Genomic DNA, 14,924 nt, shown 5'->3' on the forward strand with positions numbered 1-14,924 from the left:
TTATGCGGAATTGTATTTTAGGTGTCTTGAAAAAAATATCACATGGATCCTAAACACGACTGCCATATAATTTAATTTCTTTTCAGAAAATCATCTCAAAAGCCGTTTCTAGAGAAAGCAATTTTCGTATGTTAAATTGATTTTTTAAATCACCTTACTATGGTTGAGAAAATACATTACTGGCTCAACAAGCACAGAAGATTGTAAGGCCATTAAAGTTAATGAGAGATTTTCCACAGACTTCCATGGGCTTTCGATCATATCTGCCATGCTCATGTCACCATTCGCTGCGTGCTTGGTCACTGTAGCCTGGTCTATCTAGCTCTTATAATATCTTTTAATCTATTTGCTTTTATGACCTCATCTGGCAACTTGTCCAGTCCCCAGTGCTGCTACTACTACTCTTTGGGGGAAACAATTCCGTCAGTATTCTCAATTCTCAGATTGTTCTCTATGGTTTTTAATACTCCTCACTAGTGTGAGAATTCGTCTTTTTCAAACTCTTTCATAATAATTTTCTCTGTTGCTTCAGTTAACCCACATTGGCTTTTCTCTAATAGAGAGAGCTTCACTTTTCTTAAAAGCTGGGATCATTCTAGTAGCTCTTGCTGTATTCTTTCCAGGGCAGTATAAAAATAATTGTTGTAATAACTACTACTCTCAGATGTTAATTTTCGTGTCCTTCTTTAAAGCATGGAAGACATTCATTCAACTTGACAGCAGAGACTACCGCCTTTTTTTTTTTTAATGGTACATTTATTTCTTTGGTCTCACAAAAGCTTAATTTGTATCAGCAGTAAATTCTCTACTTGTGCTAGAATTTTGACATAAACTGCATATTGCTACTTAGTCATGACGAGCTACTTACATATCTTAGTCAGGACTGCAATATTTTGACACTTAACCTTACCTAGTGTGCTCCACAAATTCATTTTTTAGGAACACAAGGAAAAACTTTTTAGTTGTAAAATCTTCATGGGTGAAATCCTGTCCTTAATGGAAGTTAGCCATTGACTTCAATGTGTCCAGGATTTTACCCCATGTTACTAGGCCTGCTCTGCTCTCCAAAGGCTGTTTGACTATAGAAAAGTATTTCATTATTCAAGGCATCATGTTTGGTAATCTCAGCCAGATCAGAGTAATATAGATAACGGAGTCTGACTACCTGATGCTATTACAAAGAAAGTCTATAGAACCAGCACAGTTTTTAGTGGCAGAGTATGAGAGTTTTCTTTACAACTTCAGTGACAGATGAAAATAACTGTACCTGTTTGTTAAAAAAAATTTGCTTTGATGCTTCAAGGTAGAGTTATTAATATCGCTAAATATCCTTTTGTCTTTCTAGGGAAGTATGAAAAAAGCTGCAATTCCTCATCCCTACTTATCAGGACTACTATGTAAAGTTTAACCTTCTAGTACACATGGCCATCACATGCCTAGCTGTTTTTGTCTCCTGGCAAGAATGACCATCATGTGCTGTCTTTTTGTGACCCAGCCATGCCAATTAGTTCTTGTGACCTATACACTTGTTTGGCATGACGTGGACTTTTCTTGGCTGTCTTGCTGGGATCAAATGTTCATGGCTTGTCTATCAGTGATGGGTATTTGGACAGTTGAGAAATCAGTCCTTTATCTTGTATTTTAGATACCATCTTTTAATGATTAAAATATGTGAATTGCTAGATTCATAGAACACTAACTGGAGAATAAATTACAAGCTCTCTGGCACAGTTAAAACAATTATAATAATCCTATCCATGTCTATATGTTATTAAAATTTCCTGTTGTCTTCCATTGAAGGGACCAAACAACAAAGCCTTTATTGTAGTATAATGGCTTATGGCTTGATTATCCGCTGTGACTATTTAACTTGCTGCAGCACATACTGTAGCGTCAAGAAACTTTTCAATGATCTCCCATATTATTTAACAGTTAATACTTCACCTTTCTCAGTTCTATAAGGAACTTACTGGAGTTTTGTCATTGCCTCCAGTGGGTTCAGGATTTCACCTCATGTTACTTTCCCATAAGTTCCTTATTTCTCTTGGACAGTATTCACATGTCCTATTCCCTTCTTATTACAACATACCAAAAATAAAGGTCATGAAGGTTTCATCATCTTAATGCTCAACTTCTGCTGGTAGTCTACTCTCTTCCCATTATTATTTTTTGTGTCTTATTGCTTTAGTTCTACCTGCAGCTACTTGAGTTCTGAAAGAGAGTATGCTCTAGACTAGAGGTTAGGGCAGGAGAAGTAGTAGTCAGAATTTCCAGGATCTATTTCCAGCTCAACTACAGATTCACTATGTTACTTGGGCAAGTTTCTTAACCTTTATGTATTTCAGTTTCCCCATCTGTAAAAATGTATATAATATTGCACCTCACTAAAGTGATGTCTTTTTAAAATCTTGCCCCAAACATTTATGGTAATGATCTTGATAGGCACTGAGCACCCTCGGATTGACATCAATGGGATAAGAGAGCATTCAGCATTTCTCAGGATCAAGCTCTAAGTAAAAGCTAGACTAACATCTGTAAAGCCCTGTGAGACTCTGATATATGAAAATATAGATAAAGCATTACAAAATCACTGCTAAACCCTTAAACAGCCATTTTAAACTCTCATTGGTGTTCCAGAATAAGTGGATGAAGCAAGCTGAAGTTTCTGAGCCAACTTGCATGACAAAAGATAGCGTAGAGCTGTGGGAATTGTTAAAACATCTAAAAACCTCAAGTACATTGTCACAATAGGACTGAGGGATATTTACCCATTGAATAAAAATATTTACAAAATGAATGTTTTAACACAATTAACAGCATCATGCAAAACATATTCTCATTCTACCTTTTCTCACTCTTCTCTTGACCTTTACTATGACTGCAGATTACACATATTAATCATTCACCTGGATAATACATACAAAGTGTTTATTTATACTTACCCTTTTTCCTTTGAAGTTGAGGACACCAGGTTGCCCCTGCTCCCCATAATACCATCAGATGGTGCTGATCTCGGATCTGTTCCACTGTTAGAATAATTTTTCTTTGCTTTTCTCCTTTGTAACTGTATACAGACTCTGAAAAGGTTTTAAATGATATCACTGTGATTTTACAAAAAAACTTATTGAAAATTTACATGAAAATACCTGTGAACCCACAGCGCCAGTTAGGGACGAGTGGGGAGGGGCAGCAAATATTTCCCCTCACTCCCACATTTTTGCACTTGCTCAAGTTCCATAAGTCAGAGCCATGGGGGGTGGGGGATACAGCCTGACCACTTTTAAGCAGTGGTCCCATACTATATCATTGCACATAGAGCATTGCTTCAGCTTTTTGGTCACAATGGCACTGAAACTGGACCTAACTCTGTTCAGATGGAGTTGCAACCAGGCCAAATTTCAGTGAGAGGCATTGTGACCAGATGGAGGGGTGGCCGGGCCAAATGGTGTTGCGACCTGGAATGCGGCAAGTCTGTTCCTGCAGCACAGTGCACAGGAGTTTGTCAAGAAGTCAACTCGTGGCGACACTGGCTCAAGCACTGGGTGGGTCAGAGAAATAGGAGACTTCCGTTGAGAACAGGGGAGATGCACTTTTGAAAATAACGCCACTATTAATGGTGCTTTAGTGGTAGGTGCTGAGTACTGGGACTTTTTAAAATCTTGCCCCAAACATTTATGGCAATGATCTTGACGTCAATCCGAGCGCCCTCGGATTGACGTCAGTGGGATAAGAGGGCATTCAGCAGGTCTCAGGATGAAGCTCTAAGTCAAAGCTAGAAAAAAAAAAGCCATAATATTTTAACCGCTTTCTCAAAGAGAAATATTTTTCTACTACTATTCACTCAAAACAGGAATTATTGCAGTGTGTACAAACAGACTAAAAGGGATAATAGTGGTAAATCTTGAATTTATTAATTATAAGAGTCCTGTTCATCTCTTAATTCTTGAAGTCACTTAGAGTCACAGAGTTTAAGGCCAGAAGGGATCACCAGATCATGATATCACAGATCATCAACACCAACCAGCACCCACACATTAAACCCAATGACCAAAATATTACAGTCCACAGAAGACTAAACTATTATGTGCCACAGGAAGAGAATAGGAAGGACCAAGGAGCACCAGTGCCAGAGGCCACCGTAATGGCAGTGCACTGATTAAGTGAAATATACCCAGACAATCCTGGCAAATGACCAGCCCGCCCGCCCCAACACAGAGTGCAGAGGAAGGCCAGAAACCCCCAATGTCACTGTCAGTCTGACCTGGGGGAAAATTCCTTCCCAACCCCTTATATGGCAATCAGATGCTGAGCATCTGAGCAAAAACCAGGCACTGAAGCACATAAGGGTGAGAATGTCTGGTAACATATCAGAGCACGGGTCCCACCTATTCCAGTGGCCCATTTCCATCTCTAATACTTCAGATTAAAGAGAACAAAACAAAACAAAAAAACAAAATATACTGGAGGAAGGGGGCTGGGGAACCCTGCAGGTGGCTGGCTGAAGCCCTGAAGCACGGGGTTTTAGGAACAGAAGACAAACTGGAAGTGAGCCCCAGAGCTGTCACTGCCCCCAGCCACCACAAAACAAACTAGTCATACAATCACACTCAGAAATTCGTCCAGCTCTCTCAAAACGCAAGTTGCTTTCCCCCACAACTCCTAAGGGAGGCTCTTCCAGAACCTCAATCCTGATAGTTCTCCTTCTAATTTCCAGACTGAATTTGTTCAGAGCCAGTTTAAACCCATTTGTTCTTGTGTCAACACTGTCCTTTAGCTTAAATAGATCTTCACCCTCCCTCCCTGCTGTTTACTCCCCTTCTTTCTGCTAGGCTGAACAAGCCAAACTCATCTAGTATCCTCTCATATGATAGGCCTTCCATTCCCCTAATCATCCTAATAGCGCTTCTCAGCGCTATTCAAGTTTGAATGCATTTTTCTTGAACATGGACAACCAGAATTGTACAGAGTATTCAAAATGAGGTCTTACCAGTGCCTTATACAAAATTTTTATTAATATTTCTCTCTCTCTACTGGAAACACCTTGCCTGATACATCCTAGGTCCGCATTTACCGTTTTTGTGGCTGCACCACATTGCTGGCTCAGTCATTCTGTGATCAACCGATACACATAATTCTCCTCCATCACTTCCAGATGATCAGCCTACACTTGTAGCAGAAATTCTTCTTATTAGACCTTAACTGCATGACATTGCACTTTGTACTATTGACTTTCATCCCATTACAGCCACTCCAGTCTTCAAGGTCATCCAGATATTCCTGTATAATATTCTGATCCTCCTCTGTTTTGATGATCACTCCAAACTTTGTATCATCAGTAAATTTCATTAGTACATTCCCATTTTTTTATATCAAGGTCACTGATAAAATACTGAGTAAGACTGGGCCCTAGACTGATCCTTGGCGAGCTCTACTAGTAATCTCCCTCCAATCCAATAGTTCACCTTTTACCACAACCTGTTGCCTTCTCCCCTTTAGCCAGTTCCTTATCCATCCTACAATTCTTGTACTAATTCCCACCTTCTCTGACTTAACTAATAATTTCTCATACGGTACTGGGTCAAGAGCTTTACAGAAGTCCAAGTACATTATTAGATCTACTGCATTTCTCTTTTTTAAAAAAAAAAATCAGTTGTTTTCTCAAAGGAAAAGAGCCAATGGTTCTGGCATTACCTACCTATGATTATATCTCCTTTACCATTTACCTCCATTAATTTAATTATCCTTTCCCCTCACAATTTGTTCTAAAGCCTTGCATACTACCTCGCTCAGACTAACAGATCTGTAAGTGCTGGGATCACTTTCCCCCCACTCCTTTTCTTAAATATAGGTATGACATTAGCTATTCCCCAGTCATATGATACTACCTCCCAACAGAGAGAATTATTAAAAATCCTTGCTATAAGACTAGCAATCTCATGTGCCAGTTCTTTCAGTATTCTGGGATAGTTTAGGGCTTTAAACCTACATTCAGTGTTTCTCACAAATACTTAACATAGTTCTCCAATAGCAAATTCTGGTCAAAATATAACTGTTGAGATGTATGTACAGTATATGCAAGCATACATAATGGAGAATTGCACCTTTAGACAGTTCAGTCTGTAGGAGAATAAAGACAATATTGACAGTTACAGATAACAGTGTGGGGAAGTAGAAGAAACAGGTAAAAGGGAGACTATTACCGCTTTCACTGAAGGAAGGAGCCAGCTCATGCCAGTGATCCCAGTCTAGGACCACTTAGAGAAACCAAAGGCTATCTTCTCTGCTCTAGGCAAAAAGCTATCAGCTTCCCTCTCCCTCTGTCAAGTCATGCTCACACTTGACCCCGTTATGTCTTGCTCAGGTCACCCAGTACTGTGAGCCACTGCGTTACTGCTCTGTCTCAGCAAGAGTGAGCTTTGTTGCTGCTAAGCTATGTGTTAGCTCCCTGTCACAGCAGCTGGTCAGCAAACTCCTTGGGACTCTACCAGTCCAAATACTGCCTTGCAGGTAACAATCAGTGAACACTATTTTCCAGGTTCCCTGGAGACAGCTTCTTGCAATGTCCACTAGACTTTCATCGAAGTTATTAAGATCTCTGTCTCCAAAGAGACAGAGCACAGAAAGCCTAACAGAAGACTTACACTTCAATGCACACAGCACTTACATAGCACTGAGATGGTTTTGTAATGAAACAGGAATAAGTTTATTAACAAAAAACACAGGTTTGAGTGATTGTTGTACCAATAAATTAAAAACCAGTAGGATCTTATTAAAGGGGAAAAGGCAAAATACCACATTTATTGTGAATACAGAAAGAATCATAGTAAGCAGTTAGTTATAGTTATAACATTCCATTCAATCTCATATTTATTCACACATTCATTCATACACACACAAACACACACAGGTTCTGCAAGGTTGTTATCATAGTTACCAGCCTTAGAGTTGCTCATGCCAAGCCACTGGCCAGGTGGCCTGGACATGAGGAGGGAGAAGGGCCTTGTCAGATGCTCATGCGCAAACCTGGAAGTTGGTTTGCAGAATCAGACCCCCCCCAAAGTTCTCACTTTCTAGAGTCCATTTTTATAGGAATTTCTTCCTATGCCAGTCTATGGGAATTGCTTTATCATGCTGTTGCTGAATCAATCAGCAGATGGCACATTCCTGACGACTCCGTGCTGCTAGATGTTATCTTGTTCTTTGGTTCTCCATTCTTGAGGCTGTTGGGTAGATTCCAGTCTGCACTCCGGGGGTCCTCTGGTTATTTCCACTTGACGCCTTCTTCAGCCGATGGACACTGGATTCTTAGGCTGGCACCTCCCTGATCATTCGGTTATTATCCATACCAAGCATCCATCCACATACATCCTCTATCTCTATTTTAATCACAATTGTTAACAAAGCAAGATGAATACAACAAAAGGGCAGGGAGTCTCTAGGTGCTGTTTCTATTGTTACAAAGTATTGCTTTGAAATCTCTCTCTGTGTGAGTAGTTGTTGTTACGAAGAATTGCTTTGAGAACAGACTCTGTCTTAGAATGTACTAACACAATTAGCAGCTTGCAAGTTTCACACATAGAGGGAGAGAAACAGTACCAAAAACCAAGAGACCTCTTAATTAGTAAGACCCTGGAATTTAAACTATGGGGAATCAAATTCATTTGTGATTTTACTACAGAACTTCTTTAATATGATCCAACATGATTTCAAGTAAAAGTGAAAAAGATTGAAAAGGTTACAAACAAAAGATGCTTTCAAGTGACTAAAACTTAACTTCAGCAAGTTACAATCCTTGTCCAAGCAGGTTTCTCACCTATAGTCAATTTCCAGAGACTTCAACCCCCTTAGCTGAAAGATCCACCTTTCTCAGATTTCAAGAGCTCTGGCCTCTTGTGTTTCTCTAGTGATGACGACAAAATGGCTTTCTGTTTCTGCTTATAATTTCCATAATTTCACTGTCTCTGTTTCAAGAGCCAGGACGGCTTCCTGAGGGTGCACCCTCCATCCCCTATCATGATCATTAAATGGTCATCTCACCTACTTGCAGTTTGATGGCTTTGTTTCCCTTCTACGTAAATGTACTTCCATTGTTTCTGGTTGCATCTTGCTCAATTTACATTGAAAAGACAATCAAGCAGACAAAACAACATTCTTTTGTCTATGACAGGCTGGGCTTATACACTACCAGCCAAACTCCTTTATAAGGCTGTTTCAAGCACACATCTATAATTCGTTATATACCACCTGTACATATGTAATGCAGTAATATTAATGACCAGCATGTTACCAATTTGCATATGATACCTTACATGACACCTTTTAGATACAGATTATGACAACAATGAGTTCGGGCAATGAGTGTGTCAGGCCTGATGTGAGTTATGGTATGATGAGCCGTCTGCCAGTTGGCATCGATGGGCTCCTGGGGTCATACCCCCTTCCCAGTCAACCAGCAGTTTTCAGGTTCTCCCCCCGGCCACCCCAACAATCAGCTGTTGGAGATTTCATGCTGAATTGAAGTCAGAGGGGAAAACAATTTTCATTGGTACAACAATCATCTTTTGTGCTGGAACGCAGTTCTGACTGAAAGCAAAGCCTGGCCTCTCTGGGGTGACCAGAGCAGAATATGGAGGTATGGGGTGGGAAAGAGCAAACATCAGCTAAAATTTAAGTGCTGATTTTTAAGAAGTTAGAAAAAAATTCTCTAAAATTTACTGTCAGTTAAAAATGCTGATTTGTGGAGCAGGATTTAACTACCTTTTAGCATATTGGCAAGGTATCTGGGCTTGCAACATAATCATGAACTTGTGTCACTTAAGGTCTAGCAAGTCCACTTACCTGTTAGTAGAGTGATGCTGACAAGTTTTAGTACCGAATGCACCAATGTATCTGGCTGAAGTTGGTCTAGCTGGACATGCTGTATGCTATCCAACTTCTGCGGTTGTCTGTGTGGGAGATCTTTCAAGTAGGCAAATTTTGAAGACACATATGCCAATAAATCTTGGAGACCATCAACATCTACAACATGGGAAACTTAAAAAAAAGAAGAGAGAAAAAAAAGAAAATCATCTGACCCTTCTCTTTTTTTGGCCAAGAAATGTATTATAATCTGATTAGTGAGTGTTTGGATTGAAAAAATAATTCTGAACCAGGACAGCACCTGGAAGTATCATCATAAACAGTTTATCATTTGATTCAGACTTGACATTAAAATATTTTTTTGCCATTTTAAAAAAAAACAAACTAACCATACTTTATTATTTGACAGAATTTCAGCACAACATGTGTGTTGCTTTAAATGCACCCAAAATTAGTAACAAAACAAAAATAGCTCTTACATTGGCATAGAATCATATAAAGTGGTCCTCATTAAAAAGTCAGCATTTACTAAAGAGCTGTATCTGAAATATAGCAGTTATTTCTTATTCTAAGTACAGGGAACTCAGATAGTTCTGCAAATGTTTGCTTTGTATGATGAACGCTCAATTGTGTCACATAGTCCATCTGGCTAACAGTCCAGGATTGCTCTTTACAGATCACTTTCTAGTGTTCTGCGCACTTTAGATGTTTACCCTAGCAAGGAAAAGCCAAACAACAAGATTATTTTTTAAATAGCCAATTTTCTTTTGAACTAAAATCTGGAAAATAAGTGATTTAATCTGTAAACAATTCTCTTTGAATTCGAATCTAGAGAAGTTGAGAATTAGATAAAATATAAAGATTCTCTTATTCACATATTGCAGTCTCACATTGTTTGGGATCGATAGCTGAGCAGCTCCCCAGATTAAATAACTGACTGGTAAATGTTGACTGCAGCATCATTTCTCCATACCAATGGTTCTCAAACACTGTGACATCTGCAACAAAAAAAAGCAGACATCAATCTACAGCACATTAATGGTTGATATATATACAGGTCCTACCTCAGCATTGGAAATCTTTAAAGTGACTTTAGCTCTGAATCTGAATTTGGAATCCTTTATTTCACGCCTCTAATGTTTAAGTTGTTCCATCTATTTCCTTGGTCTTTTCCAACGCATTATGGCCTACCTGCTGTTCCTGTCTTGCCAGTGGCCTTCTCCACTACTCAGGTAGGCTTCCTTTTATGTGCTATCTAAACAGTGATCTAGGGCTGACCTTGAAAGACGCAGCCAAGCTGTTACTTTGGCTTTAAATATATTCCTAGGACCTGAGCCTGAAAAATTGTTCTATGCATATGCAGAACCCTGTTTACTTCACTGGAACTCTTCATGGCCTATGCAGAGCCGCTGGCAGGAATGGAGCACTAACTTGTGACTGAAGAGTGTTTTTAGAAGAGACTATCTTTTTACAACAGCTTAATTTTAAAACAAATAATTTTCAGAATTCACAGAGAACCAATAAAAGCATTGCTTTATCAAGTCTTCTCAATGGTAGGCATCCTCTACTGTATGATATTTAATAGTCCAACACCAAGTATCTCATAAAGACACATTGTGCAAGGGAATTACATTTATCAAGTATGATTTCCAAACAGTAAGGCAGATAGACTAACAGTTTCTTATTGACTTATATAGCCTAACTGAGGCAGGCAGTGGTAGGCTGGCTTAAAAATAGGTCGGATGGAGTCTGAGATAAGGCAAACAAAAAGCTTCCCCCCTGCCCCTTTCCTCTATCTTTACTTTCAGTTTTTCTAGAACATGTAATACCACAGTATCTAAGCAAGAGTAAAAAAGTTAAAATTTAAACAAACATTCAAAACTCTGACTGAAAAAGTCACAACATGCAAGAGGTAATGTAAACTATCCATATTAGAAACAATTCAGTTAGAATGTCGGGGGGGGGGGGGGCAGGGGAATCACAATTATTTCTCACGTTGAATTCTTAGAAGTTCAGATATCAGTCTTCGGCGCAGTATAAGAGTCTACATAAAAGTAGGGATAACCAGATAAAAATTCCCCAGCATTAGTGCTTGTGGGATTTGATAATAGGAATAATCCTATATCACCTTCAAGGAATAAATGGTCAGATTATGAAACCCTATAGCAGTGAGGATTATGTTCAGACCTTGGAAGATTCTGAATTACGTTCCCACTTTCACGTGTAGAAACAGTTTAGAACTGTTATCACACCATATGAAATGGGACAGGCTGGGTAGATACATCCTGGAATCTCTTTTAAATGTATTGTAGAGTTGATTGGATGGAGAAGATGACAGTTCTAAAGTTCCACATCCTCCTCCCTTTTTTTGCTTTATTTTGGCCAAATCCAGCCATATCTTAAGCGGATGTAGCTCTCCCTGGGTTGCATCTTCTTACACCAGAGATGAATTTGATCCCAAGTGTATCAAAAGAGTTCCAGGAGATAGCAAGTAGAATAAGGAGCTGTCATCAATCTTAACTATCTTATCCTGAGCTGGATGAACCAAATAGAGCATTTTATGCCAATGCTCTGCAACCTACAGTGGCTCCCCATCCACTGAATATTCAATTCAAGTTTCTAATATTGATGTACAAAGTCCTTAATGGCATAGGCCAAAGCTGACAAGGACTGCCTCTCCTTCTGGGATTTGTCACAACAGTTATAATGGTCTGGTACAGGACTACCAATGATAAACTATAACAGAAGAAATCCAAATACGGATCTCAAAAGCAGAACTATTAAATCAAAATGCAAAACACTGAACACATTGTTCCTTCTGGAGAGATCCCAATGTTTTCTATGATGTGTGTGCAGCAACTAGATGCCACGATAGCTGCTTTATAAACGCTCATTGGCTAGATAGATTACATACACAGAATATACCTGACTTGACTTACTGCAATATCTCAAGGTCAATATACTGCTCTTCTACATGGTGCATGCATGAGATCAAAGAATCAATACATATTGTATGATAATGTAAAGTTCCCGCTCCCCAAAATCACAATTTGTTGCTTTTTAAGTGGCAGTATAATTGAGATAATTTTCAGTGAATAAACTAATGATTACAAGTCTCTCTATATAAATTATTCTATGTCAGAAAGCGTTTTAAAAAGGTAAATTTTTAAAGAGCAAACGCATTAAAAATGGAGTTTTTACCTGTGAGTAGTACAATATCTCCAGGAAACACTGTGAGTGACCAAAATGCAGCAGCCCGCCACAGCACAACCTTCCTCTCGATATCTGACTGATCAATAACTACAATAGTTGCTATGGGAACTTTAGAGGAAGATTTTGGTCTTGACTTTATCTGTATTTCTTTGACATGACAAGGATGTACTACTGTGACCAAAACACTGTACTTCTGGCTCTTGCAGCTGCAGTTTTTAAGTAGCAATGGATTCTTCTGAAGTTTCAAAAACCTTGACATCTCTTGATCTACTTTTGTTTCAGGACTGGTTGGAGAACAAACCAATTTAGCTCTCTTTGATTTCTGCTGAGTTTTAAGTGTAGAGTAAGAAATACTTAGGGCATCTTCAGATGTTTGGGTTCTTTTAGAAGAGCCTTTATAATAATTATCTTCTTGGGAGCACAATATTCCTGCGCTCGATGGTTCAATACGGATCTCATTCAGCAGTTGTTCATAACTGACAAGTTCTTGAGAGTCCTCTGCATTCTCCTGAGAACTTGTTTCTCTTCTTGTAGCCTCAAGACAGATAATGTTCCCAGCAGTCTCCGAACTAAAAAGTTCAAGGGAGTTTGCAGACTCTTGTTGGTGGTCACTCTCAGGCACATTAATACATGCTCCAACAACAAAATTAGTCTGGAAAGATTCATTTAATACTTTATTTTCTCTATATTTTTTTCCTCCTTCTATTCCCTTTAGTTTCATGGCTTCTCTCTGCATTTGATTCTGTTCTTTAAAGGGCTTTTGTGAAAGAATGGCAACTTGACTTGACGTCATTATACTAAGAAATTCGGTGTCTGTTGATATTGCAAAGTCTGAACAATCACGCAGTGTTTTTTTCGTTTTTGACTCCTTTGCTATTTTGGGAAAAAACATTTCCAGGTACTGACTAAGATGTTCATGATGGACACTATGATTGTCTGATGGAACATCTTCTTTTCCCATAGACTTTAAATGTATGCTGATCTGTTTAGTACTGGAAACCAAATCAGAAATATCACAGCACTTATCTTCCAGATGTCTGACACCTTTTACAGAGAGGTTTGGAAGGCAGTCATTTGAGGGTCTTGTATACTGTCCATCTGTTTTTGTAAATATAGGAGGAAGCTGTTGATATGCAACTTGAATCATATTTGTGCATGTGTCTCTATCTCCGGATATTTGAGAACAATAGGAAGTTACATCACCAGTCCTCTTCAATGTACTGCCATGAGTTTTCATCCCTCCACCTACAGGTACACACGATGTTAAATACTCTGCCACTCCAAACCTCCCTTGTTCAGAGTTCACAGAGAAATGATCTCTTGTGTACACAGCTGAGTCTCTAGGCTCTGGTGCCTGATGTTCCACATGATCCATGCTTTTGCATTTTCCAGCAAAAAGATGGAAGGCATGTTTGTCAGATGAAAGGTGGAGTTCTTTCCATGTTTCAGTAGCGGCTACCGAAAAACTCTGTTCCTCTGACACCTCCAGTGGGGTTGGAATGATGGGTGCTCCCAAAAAAATATGGATTTGGGGTCTTCCAGACATTTTTTTTTTTTTTGAGAAAATATATTTTTGTGCAATAAATACAAAACTTCAAATTTTAACATAAAATATCACAAAACATCATTAACTTATTTTTCTGGCAGTCATGTTAAATTTTCAAATAATTAATTCATACAGATAAATGTGTTTTATACATTAACTGGCTAAAGCTATAAATACCACCATTTTATATTTTTGAATAGTCACAGATTCATAATATAGAGAAATTGAAACAAGTTTGTCTGCCCTACAGCTGTATATAGAACTACAGTGATAATAAGGCTACATTTTTCATTTTGATACTAGTCACTATGAAACATGTAAATTTGCAGTGCAAACAAAGGAAAACTGAACAGTCCTGAACAAATTCCCGGGAAGCTAAACCTCCTTTATTTCTGTGAAGATTCAAATATCATCAATCATCATCATCATCTACTACAACAATTTAACATGAACTAGTTATTTACATCTTCATTTTATATTGGCAGAAATAAATAACTATATCAGAAATTTCTTACTGCATGATTACCAGTTGTTTTCATGTTATGGGGGGGAAAATTCTCAAATAAATAATAAGTAATTTAAAAGGTTGAATCTGGTTTAAAAATTACTTTCAAATTGAAAAGCTTACTACTTTAACATAAAAATGACATTGATTATAGGACTATTTTATCAAAGCAGGTAATGTTATTGCAGAATTTCTAATTACTTTTTCAATACACACTAAAAAGCCCATACTATATCTGAGAAATTGCTTCAGCAGCAGCTGTTATTCATGTAAGTAATGACACCCTGCCTAGGAAGTTACTAGTCTCTTCTCCAAATTAACAACAGTGTGTCCATCTTAAACAAACAGTTTGTAAAAAAAAAAAAAAGGACTCTCAGATTTTTCATCGATGCTATGAGTCTTCAAATTGAACTGTATGTTGGAATAATACCCTAATCTGGATACTGTCCAAAGATAGCTGCCTAATATGGAATTTCAGGAAAGTGTAGACATCTGCTTATTTCTGTCTAAATGTTTTGGAAGTCATGGAACTGTGAATCCTGTTGAAGCTGCAAGCATAAAAAATCACATGAAGGAAGTTCAGAAATTTGATCCAGCTGCAGATAGAAGAGAGAAAAACATTTAAACACCACAATGAAAAAAACCGATATTTTTTATCAGTTTCATTTATTTAATAGTCAGTTTCTTAACTGCCCATTAGGGGTCGCCAAACCCTATGACAAACTTCACATTCACAAAACTCGTAAAAGGAACCAGAGAAAGGCAGTATAATAGTGCTGTGACACAGAGACTTGTGCTATT

At 38.3% G+C, this 14,924-nt stretch overlaps 1 protein-coding gene across 8 annotated transcripts in view; it reads right to left on the bottom strand.

Moving 5' to 3' along the window:
- Positions 1 to 14,924, bottom strand: part of SHLD2 (shieldin complex subunit 2) — a 77,738-nt gene that overhangs the window by 18,556 nt on the left and 44,258 nt on the right. For 7 of the 8 annotated variants that reach the window (XR_013346618.1, XM_077821402.1, XM_077821403.1 and 4 more), the window contains 4 exons: positions 12,061 to 14,719; positions 9,750 to 9,857; positions 8,839 to 9,033; positions 2,943 to 3,077 (listed from right to left, as the gene is read on the bottom strand). Coding sequence is in view for 7 of the 8 variants with exons in the window: in XM_077821402.1 (XP_077677528.1) it covers positions 2,943 to 3,077; positions 8,839 to 9,033; positions 9,750 to 9,857; positions 12,061 to 13,618 (1,996 nt within the window). In the remaining variant the exon portion in view is untranslated. The remainder of the gene's footprint in view (positions 1 to 2,942; positions 3,078 to 8,838; positions 9,034 to 9,749; positions 9,858 to 12,060; positions 14,720 to 14,924) is intronic. The other variant, XM_077821406.1, reaches the window with a different exon arrangement.

Source organism: Eretmochelys imbricata, chromosome 7, assembly GCF_965152235.1.
Source record: "Eretmochelys imbricata isolate rEreImb1 chromosome 7, rEreImb1.hap1, whole genome shotgun sequence".
Classification (NCBI taxonomy): Eukaryota; Metazoa; Chordata; order Testudines; family Cheloniidae; genus Eretmochelys; species Eretmochelys imbricata.